At 39.9% G+C, this 12243-nt stretch overlaps 1 protein-coding gene across 1 annotated transcript in view; it reads right to left on the minus strand.

Moving 5' to 3' along the window:
- Positions 1-7249: 7249 nt before the first annotated feature.
- Sntb1 (syntrophin beta 1) overlaps positions 7250-12243 on the minus strand; it is a 251274-nt gene continuing 246280 nt past the window's right edge. Inside the window, exon 8 of the mRNA XM_036208878.1 lies at positions 7250-10228. Coding sequence (XP_036064771.1) covers positions 10136-10228 — 93 coding nt within the window. The 3' untranslated portion in view covers positions 7250-10135. The remainder of the gene's footprint in view (positions 10229-12243) is intronic.

Consider the following 12243-nt stretch of genomic DNA (forward strand, 5'->3'; position numbering starts at 1 on the left):
AAAATTCCTAGGCCCCAGTCCAAGCCAAGACAGAATTGCAGCCTGCAGGCCAAGCATGAGAGCAGGGCAGTCCCTGCCTGAGACTGGAATCATCCTGAGAAGCTTTATTCCTGGCTTGCCTTTCCCTCTTCCAGCTGCCAAAAAGCAGTAGATGGTCTGATTTCACATCAGTTCCCCTTGCCTTCCTTGTCCTCACTAAGTTTCCCTGTTTCCCCTTGTTCCTGGCCCCTTCTGCACTCCCTGATACAACGCTGATCAGTGTCCTCTGTAGGGAGGTTTAGATGCTTCCCCAAAAAAGGTCTTGTTTGTGACCAAGCTAAAAAAAAGAAGGGCGTGTGTGTGTGGGGAGAGAGAGAGAGAGAGAGAGAGAGAGAGAGAGAGAGAGAGAGAGAGAGAGAGAGAGAGAGAAGAGAGAAGAGAGGACAGAAAGCCAAAACAGAGGTTCCTGCTGTTTTTCTGTTATCATTTAAATGTGATGCTGTACCCTCTGTGGACATGGTTTAATCATTTAATGAGCTATTAAACTTGTTTCCCCAAATGAAATCAAATTTAGTGTCATTTAGAGGACAGTAGGTAAAATAATAATTGATTTATGGTCACATATTCAAATAGTTCTGTTATTCAAATTTTTATAAAGACAGGCTAAAAATAATATTTGCCATTCTCAGAATTTAGCCACAGAAAGAGCCCTTTTAAAAGAAGGATTTTCAAATTTACATTTAAGAAGTCCATGTAACATTGATTAAAGGGCTTTAGGTACCCATTTCCCAGCAGTGACTTACAGCAGGGGCCGTTACATTTTTTTTTTTCAGTGTTCCCCTACAGACATCCTTTTTCAAGCAGGAACATCTTATACTTGTATCCATTGTTTCTCCATGCTCAGACCCAAGTGCCCTTTCTGCACCAATTATTTTCCTTCGTGTGTGTGTGTGTGTGTGTGTGTGTGTGTGTGTGTGTGTGTGTGTAGTTTTGAGACAGGGTCTTGTCATATGTAGCCCAGGTTGGTCTCATATCTGTCAACCTTCCGGTGTCACACTCCTAGATGCTGTAATTATAGGCGTATGCCATTGTTCCCAGATCTAAATATTTTTAGTTATCTGTCTGGCGTCATGAGTGAAATTAATAATGCTCTTGAATGAAGGTCACAAGAAAACAACACTAGAGGCAGAGACCAGAGAGACAGCCAGTCATTCAATGGCAGCAGGGAAATCCTCTGTCAAATGGAATGGCCCAGGATGGATGGTGAATGCTATAGCCTGGTCTCAGCCAAGAACACAAACAGGAAAATAGCAAACATTATCTGCTCAGTATTGGGAACTTTAATTTGCCCTCTCAAATTTAAATTCCCTGCCGTTTTTGTCTTGCCCGGTGTTTCCAAGTGCTATCCTTTGAGCAAAACAGCCTCCATTTTCATCAGGTCAGCCATGCTGGCTTGCAAGAGTCCATGGCAAGAAGGGTGTGGGGAGGGAGACTCCACCTGATCCCCTCTGGTGTGCTCGCTTCAGCAGCACATTTACTAAAAATGATCCCCTCTGCACCTTCTAGCTATTTGTATGTAATTCTGCTCACGTTGTAAGTGACCTTGGGTCAGGGAGGTAGGTGCTAGAGTTTATAAGTTGGAAAAGGTTCACTATAGGAGGCAACACCATCCGTAGGGCTATGAAGTCATCATTATCGATGTTGAGTGGAGATTTCCCTGGGTTCTTTCCTGCAGAAGTTCCTCAAACTATGCTCTGTGAGTAAGCCCAATAAACTAACTCACTGGTTTTCCTGGCTTGAACTTTCATGCACTCAGACCTTGGTTTGTTATTTGGGACCTTCTAAAGAGGGAACATAGATTGTTTATGCTTACCCAGGGAAGGGATTCTCGCAATATTCAGGTTATTTCTTTTAGCAATTCTTCAGGAAGCCACGCCTATGCCCCACAGAGTGGCTTTTGATCCTAGTCTGGAACTGACAGATAAGAGAGAACTCAGAAAGTCAGGTATGTATCTATGCATCTTCCGGTTGCCTGGTGGCTGAGTGACAGAGCTAAGGGGGCAATGTTTTTCAGTGAGCAACTCGTTTGCTCTAAGCAGAACCAGCTATAGGGAAGCATCTGGAAGAGTAGGAGACAGATGGTGTATTCCAGGAATCTGAAGAGGTACATGGGGTGTGTCCAAAGCAGTGATGTAACCTCCCCTGTGGGGTCCATCCCACCCTCACTTTACCCCAGAGTACTCTTGGGTAGAAGCAGCAGGAAATGGTAGATAGAAGTATAGAGGGGAGAGAAACAGATAGAAAATACAGGATAGCCTCAGGAGGGCCTGGATCCTAATCCATCAGGCCCTGGTTGTCTCTGCCAAAGGGTTTTTAAAGGAATGCTAAGGGGTGGCGCCAAAGCCCTCCCACCAGCACAGCCAAGTGCAGACACCTGTACTCAGGCCTGTGGTCCAATCATCCTCTTTATGCAGACCTGCTGGGTAAAGCCACTAGAAACCTAAATGGGCTTCAACACTCTCTGTAGACTCAGATCCTTTAGGAGTTGCTACCTCCTAAATGTAAGGTTGTGGTCAGTTTCAACTTGACTTGGTTTAGAGTCATCTAGGAAGCACATTTTGAGGCATGTCTATGAGGGTGTTTCTGGAGAAGTTTACTTAAGGAGACTAGAGTCTCTCAATCTGTGAGCCAAAATCTTTCCTTCATTTAGTTGGCTTCTTTGATGAGTATGTGGTCACAGCAACAAGAAAATTAACTACTACAGAGGCGTTTATGGAGAAAATGATGGTAATGTGTATTTCAGTAAGAAGATGCTGGGGTACCCATGCACTATTAAGACAGAACAATTGAATTTCAATTTACATCTAGATTTGTTAATGAAGCAGCAATGAATCAGGCAGTTTGTATTGATAGCCCAATATCACGTGCAGACATATAGTGACTTCTTCTTCCTCCTCCTCCTCCTTCTTTTTATAAAATGGTACCAACTTTTGGTAATCCCTGAGCAAAACAAAACCACCATCCTTATTTCAAACCCATGGTAGTTCATATCTAGAAAATATAGGGCATATTGAATTAAAATATTTGCATGAATAAAATGAAATCAAGGTATAGGCTTAGGGTTTTTCATCTGTAAGAATCTCAGAGGTCACAGAAAATGTCTGGAGAAATGCTTCCATTTGATGAAGAGCCATCGCCAGTGGGGATATCTAGCAACTCTCACTAAGTATCAATTGCAAGTTCTCTCATCCTACTCATTGTGATACCCAATAGCAGATTCCCAGAATGCCCCTAGTTAAGTACAGGGAGCATGGAGGGCTTGAATGGCACTTATGGCTCTTCATGAGAACCTCACACAGGATTTGAATCTTGCCGAGATTTTATTGACTTTGTCAATGCCAATGCTGACAGTTGCAGAACATGGACACATATCACTGTGCCAGCTATTAGTGTGCATGAGTACTGTACTGATATCATTTACATATTGGCCTTTTTTCAGCTGGTTACAAATGCTGCAAAGATGATCTTTCTACAACAGTTTTTGTGCACCCGTGCAATCAAATTTCATAGTCAAATGCTGTGGATATCGCTCTGTATAAATAAAATGCTGTTTGGCCAGTGGCCAGGCAGGAAGTATAGGCAGGACAAGAGAGAAGAGAATTCTGGGAAGTAAAGGCTGGGGTGGAGATATACTGCCAGCCACCACCATGACAAGGAAGATGTAAAGTAATGTAAGCCACAAGCCACGTGGCAAAGTATAGGTTAATAGAAATGGGTTAATTTAAGATAGAAGAAGTAGATAACAAGAAGCCTGACATGGCCATACAGTTTATAAACAATGTAAGTTTCTGTGTGTTTACTTAGTTGGTTCTGAGTGTCTATGAGCCTGGCCAGTGAGAAAGATTTGTCCTGACTGTGGGCCAGGCAGGAAAACTCTAACTACAAATGGTGCCCAACGTGTTGGCAAGAGTTTCCACCTAAAACCTGACAAAAAGAGATTCTAAAATGGAGCTAAAAACAGCTTCCTAGTTGTCTCTCTCAAGTTAGCGGCATCCTGCCAGTTTGAGCTACTATGGTGGGTTCCTGGCATGTGCGTCTGACCTGCAGTGTGGCGGGAATGAGGAGTCTACAAGCAGCACTTTACTCTGCTGCATGGTGGATTTAGCCTTTGCTAGTTTAAAAAAAAAAAAGGGTTTCTGGGATATGCACTGCTTTGATAGAACTGCTTCTGATAGTTGATGGTACACATGGCTCCAGACCCAGAGCTGGCAGTAAACTGTACCACTGCCATGTTGGGAAGCTGAGGTGGGTGGAGTCAGCAGCCACAGTGGTGTTTCAGTCTTTAAAAGATGGATATTACACAGAGAATCTGGCTTATGTTGTCTTTGGAATTTTTAACTACAGAAAAAGATTTGATCGTAAAAGCTGTTGAGTTAAACAAATATGTAAATTTTAAAGGTACCTTGACTTCAAAATTTGGATATAAGGATATGTTGCTTTGGAAAAGAGTCTCTGCTTTTGTTTCCCCAGAAAGCCAGAGACTGTGGATTTGTTCCAGATTAAGATACATCAGGTTTGATCAGCAAGGACCACCTGAAAGGTCTCCAATGACACCATGGCCCAGATGATCCAACATCCAGAATGGTTTCAAGGCAGTTAACTGGCTCAGAGGTTCACCCTCACGGACTACTCCATAATCCTAAAATTTCCTTTGTGTCCCCATAAGATACAGTGCCCCCCTCCAGCAGGAATTAGTAAGAGGAACTATGCCCACATTCTCAAAATTATCAAGCTGGCTTTGGAGATGGAATTGGCTCACTCCTTCTCTAAACCCAGACATATTGCTAAAAGAAAAGGTTAAGAGATTCTTGTGTCCCAAATCAGAAGAGCCCTCTGGTGTGGGACAGAGAAAAACCAATATTTTTATTTAAATCAGTTTGATTATAAATGCGATCTCTTTTTAAAGAAAAAAAAAAGGGATATGGTATAGATGTAATAGGATGAAAGGGTAGATTAATGAACTTACTTCTAAAGCAACAACTTGTTTAAAATGTTTTACATTGGTATAGATTTTAGTCTATTAATACAAACTTAAAGTTAATTTTGTTATACTGTGTGTATATTTCTACTCTTATTTAAGGTATTATGTTTGTACAGCTCATTTAAAATTGTAATGGATAATTAAAAATAGATTAATAATAATTAGTTATCTATGATAATCATACTCGTAGCCATGTTAGTTAAGTCTTCTAGGTATACATAGAGATATTTCAGATAGATAGATAATCTTCAAATATTTCAAAGACCTACAGAATATGGCATTTAAAATATTTTTAAAATTTAGCCTTTCTGGACAGTGAGACATGTCTGCTCCTGGCAGCACCAGATTTACTTCAGAGAGGAGGATGGACATTGAAGACACTTCATATGGAGTTTATCTTCACCTTGGCAAAAATAGCCATTTGGGCAAGAAACTGTTCTTACCTGGACTGCTCGATCAACTGGACATGCAGGACCCATAGAAAGGTGACCACTGAACTTTGCTTTCAAAATGGTCCTTCAGGTTCCTGCTTCGCAGAGGAAACTGCCAGACATTATACAGGACACTGAAAAATGTGACCAAGAGACTCTAGCCCTGTAGGCTGAAGACAAATGCCCCAACTTTACAAAGGAACATTAGATGACTGTCCAGGCTGCCAGCTGTCTCTGTCTACCCTACAAGACTCCTGAAAGTTGCTTGCATCCTTCTCCCATTTCTCAGGTAGTATTATATCCTTCTGAGGTCTTTGATATGGTTGAAGACTAGATAGTTATAATTTCCTCAGTTATGATAAAAGATAAGTTAGATATAAAACCTTAGACTCACAAATATAAGATAGATATGATGATATCTTCTTTAATATTGTAACTGTAATTCTTGCTTGATAATTGTTTTGTTATATGTAATTTTACTATGTAAAAGTTAAAACCTTCCTTTAAAAAAAAAAAAAGAAAGAAAGAAAGAAAAAGGGAAGTGCTGTGGATATCGCTCTGTATAAATAAAATGCTGTTTGGCCAGTGGCCAGGCAGGAAAACTCTAACTACAGTCAAAAGGTATGTGTTTTAAATTTTTTATAGGCTTGTCAAATGTTCTTATTGGTGGCTTTATCTATGTTCTGACCTTCCATCATTAGATATTGGAGAAGGTTTTAATCTTGGTCTTTTTTTAAAGATGAAAATGAGGATTTTTCAAATGTTCATTAAAGGCTGCTTTGGGCTTGTATTACATTAATTGGTTGCTGTCTGTCTTGATTCATCTCTGTATGTAGGACATTCCTGTGGAAGAGAAATAGGACTTCCAGTATTTTCTATGGTAGAACAGGGGTCATGAATGAAGGGTAGACAAGTAGAAGTTTTGGTGCCAAGAATGGAAGACATTTCAAACAACTCTAGCCAGCCAGCAAATGAGTGAGTCTGCCTGGAGAGATAAGGTGTGCTTGCCTCATACTGGAAATTTTCAATTTCAGGCTGGATGGACAGCACCAAAGTGTTCAAGGAAAGCCTCCTGAGTTCAGTGGCATGTGTAACAAGGTCAGGGTAGTTCACAGTGCAGCGTCTGGAACATAGTGTATATGTAAGACGAGTTTAGGTGGTATGAGCTTTAAAAAAGTTTTAATTGGTGTCTGCTCAGTTTTCTACATTGACCTCATGTTGCTGTGTTACTAGCAGATCATGCACCTTAATGTACAAAGATGGTGCCACAGGTATAAACTCTGAGCAGAAATAGGCTGCACAGCTTCTGGTCTTTTGAAACCCCAGACTCTATGGATCTAAATCTAACCTCAATCCTGCCAAAGTTTCAGTTAGTACAATGACTTCTAAATACCAGTCTGTTACATTTATTGCAAGAAATTGCAACAGAAACCAACTGTAGTACAACAAAGAATTGAAGCATTTGGAGCTTGGTGCATGGGTCACGATTTAGTTAGAAATGAGAGCTCTAAATTGTAGATAAAAACCTATCTGAAACTACATTCAAATTAATAATTAGGGGGAAATACTAATAGGTTGAGGAATCTGTCATCCTTTGGTGCATTGGGAATCAACCATATGTGTTTTAAACAGACTCTGAAATAAAATGAACACAGGTATTGTTAATGGCATTCCTTTACCCCATCAATACTTGTAAGATCAATCTTGGTTGGAAAGTAACATGGCCTGTCTTCACATGAAGCCACCATCCAGTCAGTTCAACCCATGATGGACTTAAAATATATAAGCTTATGCGTTGGAGATCTGAGGCAAATATTTATTTAGTTTATATATAAATTGTACATGATGTCCACGGGGCTATAAACACAGGCAGATTTAAAAAACCAATTCAAGATACACCCCCAAATCATTCCCACACCTCATTGATGTCATTCATTAAATGCCTCTATCTGGGTAGCTCATAATTGTATAGTTTGATTTCTATTATTCATGTTATAAAAAAATGTCATCTCTATCTCCCTGGCATTCTTTAAATGCACAGACATATTACCAGACCAATGAATTTACCCTTCTGGCAATTGAGCAAGCATCCATAAAGTAAGGATTGTGTATCTGCACTGTTTTTCATTTAGGTACAAGCATTATCAGTTCTATGATTCACAGAACTAAGAACAAAACAAACTGGAAAAAAAATCTCCCAAATGACTAATCTGATTCATTGACCAAGACATGAGGCAGACTTAGTTTGTGTCATACACACTAACACCTAAGACAAGATGAAAAATAAACGGTAGAGCCATCATTTAAATATCATATTTAAATCCAAGCTGGGAAATAATAGCCACTCTGATATGATATACTTTAATTAGGAGAAAAAAAAATCATTCATATACACAGTTTTCTTAGTAAAATTTTCTATTTTTTGCTAATAGCACATTTTAATTTGCTTCAGAAAATGCATTGATCTTATTCAAATATATTTTTCCTAAAATATAAATATTTAAATTAAAATTTTAAAAATGGAGAAGACAGTTTTTGTTGACTCTTACACAGATATCAATCTAAAACTTAAGCAATAAAGAAACAACGTCTGTAATTATGACCAATTTAATTTGTCTATAAATATATAATAGAATCTTTGCAACTTGAATAATTAACTCAAACTTCATGTAGTACCGAGCACCTTAGATTATATATTGTTGAATGAAACTATTGGTATTAATATACGTATCATGTTATTTACAATACATAAGTATAGTTCTTTTGTATAACAACATTCCAGTGATTTTTGAAAATATATAGTGTGAAAGTGTGCAATACAATTTACAAATGCATCACCGCTTTCCCACAGTATTGAAGCTGGCCTTCACTTTTCAACACTTTAAAATGAGAAACCAACCAAAAGCCAATGTCCTCTGGTGGTATTTCCTAAAGCATCGTCTATAAAAACCACTAGCTTCACAGAGGCCCCATTACACCCTATTACAAAGAAGGGCAAGGATGGAACTTTCAACCCTGCCTTGAAGACTGAGAGCAATGAAGACAGGGATTTTGGGGGGAGCTGGCAACCCCAACAAGGGCCTAACATGTCTAAAGTTGCTACTTAGCAAATATTTTTACCAACCAAGCTCCTAAATCTCCTCTCCATTGAGAACACTGCTCAACATGTCTCTTGGAAATGGTGTTGTATTGGATGTGCTTTGGGGAAATGATGATTTAAAATACAACTGCAAGTCAATAAACACACAAATCTGAAGAAGCTTAATCCCAGGCATCTCGGCAGTTTCACTTTGCATAGGTATCTGCTAAACTATGACTCTCCCAGCACATGGGCAGAACACAGAACATGTGCTAATGTAAAACTACAGGGAAAAGAAGGACTAAAAATTCATAAATCCTCTGACTAATCTTCAGGGTTTGTGAAAAGTAACTCTAAAATCAAATAATGGGTATAGCCTTTAGTGAATGAATCTTGAAACATTAAATAAAAGCATTAAGTCTTAATAGGCTAGATAGTGCCTCGAAATATGCTTGTAGAAAAATATCAGGTCATTATATTATTCCCCTGGAATTCCAAAATTAATGTAGATGCTATCTGTAGATTTGATTATACTTCTGGTTCTATATACCTAAAACTGTCATCATCAAGAATGAGAGATAGTTTCCCTTACTTTGAAATGCACATAGGTGAGCACAGGCAGAAACAAGGACCACTGAAAGGTACTTCCACTGAAAACTGTGAGATGCAGACAATTAAACCCCAACTATGTGACCAGTGGTGTGTGTGTGTGTGTGTGTGTGTGTGTGTGTGTGTGTGTGTGTGTGTGTGTGTATAATGGCAAGCTTTTAGAAATTGCCCAGAATTTGATTTTTGTAAATAAGGGTACCAATTTGGCTATGAGACAGCATCCATGGTATAAGGGTAGCTTCAGAATTAATCATCATTTGTGTGTACAACTCTTCAGAAAAGCTTTGCAACTACAACAGTCTACTTGGGCTCAGATTCTGCCCCCTTAAAGCTCATATCAGAATCCGGTGCTTTATTTCATTTCTGTCCAGCATATGCGCATGAGAACACTTTGGAATCACTCTATACCAACTGAAAGATAACTCATTAAAAAAATTAAGTAACAGATGCTTCGATCTTAAATAAAAGGTGGATTTCTTTTTACCTTTCCTCATCTTTTTTCTTTTCTTTCTTTCTCTTTTTCTTTGTCCTACCAATGAACGTCAGCTCAACTTGGATCAGGAAATAAATCACAATAAAGCAAGGGATCAGTACCGGACGACAGAAGAATAGGTGAAACTATCCGTTTCTCATCTGCTCAGCCCTGGCTTCCTGGGGTGAACCAGTTGCCTAGAAACTGGTGTGATTAAGATTTGCACATGCTGTTATAATGCCCATGTCCTTGGCGGTCATTATTTAGAAGATAGGCTGTGTGTATCCACTCGCCCTTACACCCTTTAACCTTGTTCTGCTCTAAGAAGCTCTCTTCTGACACCCGTCGTGGTATTTTCTTCAGGGAGTCCCTTGTAGTTCCTGAAACTGACAGAGGAGCCTGGGATATTACATGTGACTCCTGAGACCCGAAGCTGGCTGTGCATGCTCCGTTTGGTGCACTGCCTGATGTCACACTCCTGTGGCGCTGCTGCCTTCCTTCCCTAAGGCCAGTCGCCCCTCTGTTCAGGCCACCAAGCCCAGTCTTGTAATCTTAGCAGACAGAAAGGAATGGATGATGAAAACGATCGGCTTGGGGCAGGAGTGAAGGTCCAGTTGCTGAAATTCAAAAAGAAGAGAGCACGAGAGATTTTTCAGTTAATGCTTGATGTAGCATAGTGATTTTTTCCCATCAAGCCAATCTATACACACGTCTAACTTTGAAGTGTTAAATAGAGCGATGCTGTCCTCAAATCTTTGTTCTCATTGAGATAAGGGAATAACTCTCCAAACTTGTTCCTTACATCTCCAATATCTTTGTTTCTAACACAAGTTCTGATGAATTTACCTGTAACAATTCCATAAATATTGATGGGACCCTTCTTCGTTGTCTACACCATTTATTTTTAGTTCCACTATAGTAATATTTATACCGAGTTTCATACAGCAGGCAGCAGTTCAAATTTCACATCTCAAGCTGTTTGATTCTTTTTGACAGTTTTTAAAATGTCTAACCTTGGCCAACTCACTGAAAATTCTCCTCAGCCCTACTAATATGCAAGGTAATTAGAGTATTAAAGGGATCCTGCATGTGAAATTGCTTTGTGAATTGTGAATACAGAGCTCATGCTCAGCATCCTTGTCTTTGCCATCCTCTACTCTTGAACCATTGCAGACATATCCCTCACACCTCTCTGATGGGGACGTCTGAAGTACAAGCCTTCTGGTGTGGTTTCTGCACAGCCCAGGGCATGCCTGGCTAAAGCATCAAACACCTTCCGAAGGTGAATTATCACTTGACCTAAGTTAGAAAAATTTAGGAAACATTTAGCTTCCCTTCTGCTGCCCCAAGTTTTGTTCTGATGGTGGCACTTCTGTGCAATGGGAGCAAAGTGAGTGTGCAATTAACATTTACCAAACTTAAGATGGTATTGTTATCAGGTGGTGTCTTGGTTTCTTTTTTATTATTTGTTGCCGTGATTCAACATTCTTACAAAGGCAACTAACTTAAGGGTATATTTTAACTCACAGTTGAAACTCCATCATGGAGGGAAAGTCAAGGCAGCAGGTGCTCGAAACAGCTGGGCTGGCCACATAGCATCCCCAAACAGGAGCAGGGATGAATGTATGCTGCTGCTCTAGGATCCTGGCTAGGGAATGGTAGAGTGGGTAGATGTTCCAGCTTTAATCTTGAAGCACCACCCTAGTGAGGCAGCTGCCATACCTACCTAGGACTTGCTAGCCCCCTGGGGCATGGCCGGCACAGGAGTCCTTAAGACCCGAGATCCCGATGTGCCAACTGGATGGCAGACTGAGTTAAAGTTCTTCATAGAACCCCATTGGAGTGCACCTCACTTCTCCCAGATCCTGTAACCAACCCCTTTACTGGCTGTAAGCTACCTCAAAATAAACCTCCTTTTAACTACATGGAGTTGCTTTGTTAAATCCCCACATTAGAATGGTGCCACTCATTGTGGCTTGGGTGGGTGGGGGGTTTCCTTCTCACTTCATGCAGTCAAGATAATCCCTCACTGTCAAATCCCTAAGAGGTAGCAATTGTCAATGTTGCCATTTTTCATATGGAAAAAAAAAACAACTAAGATCTAGAGATGTTTTGAACTTTATGAAACCACAGCTTTTACAGTCAATCAGGAAACGTGGACTCACACTCAAGTCTAGCTGACGTCACAGCTAGAGATTAATTACCTTATCCCGTGCCACTAAAAAAAGGACACAATTTTGAAAAGTGACATTAAAAACTGTCTGCCTCAGTCTCTGTAGTTTATAGATAGGGTGACTTGAATCTAAAGTAATAAAAGCAGCAAATTAGCATTGGACACAAGCAAGAATAAAACAAGAGACTGATTCCTGTTTGTTTCCACCTTGCTATAAAGGAGTTGTCTTTAAGAACACAGATAAATAGTTGATAGACCAGGAACAAATGAGAAGTGTTTTAAGGACAGGGATTTTCATGACACTATCTCATTTGAGTCATGGTTTCAGGTTACATGTAAAGAACTGGAATACAGAAATATAAAAATACAAAATTCAGAGGAATCCTGAAACTCCACTGAAAAATGGAAGGAGTTCTCAGACGGTGAGGAAGGATCTGCTGTCAGCCTTGCTCTTGGACA

Source organism: Onychomys torridus, chromosome 16, assembly GCF_903995425.1.
Source record: "Onychomys torridus chromosome 16, mOncTor1.1, whole genome shotgun sequence".
In the NCBI taxonomy this organism is placed as follows: Eukaryota; Metazoa; Chordata; class Mammalia; order Rodentia; family Cricetidae; genus Onychomys; species Onychomys torridus.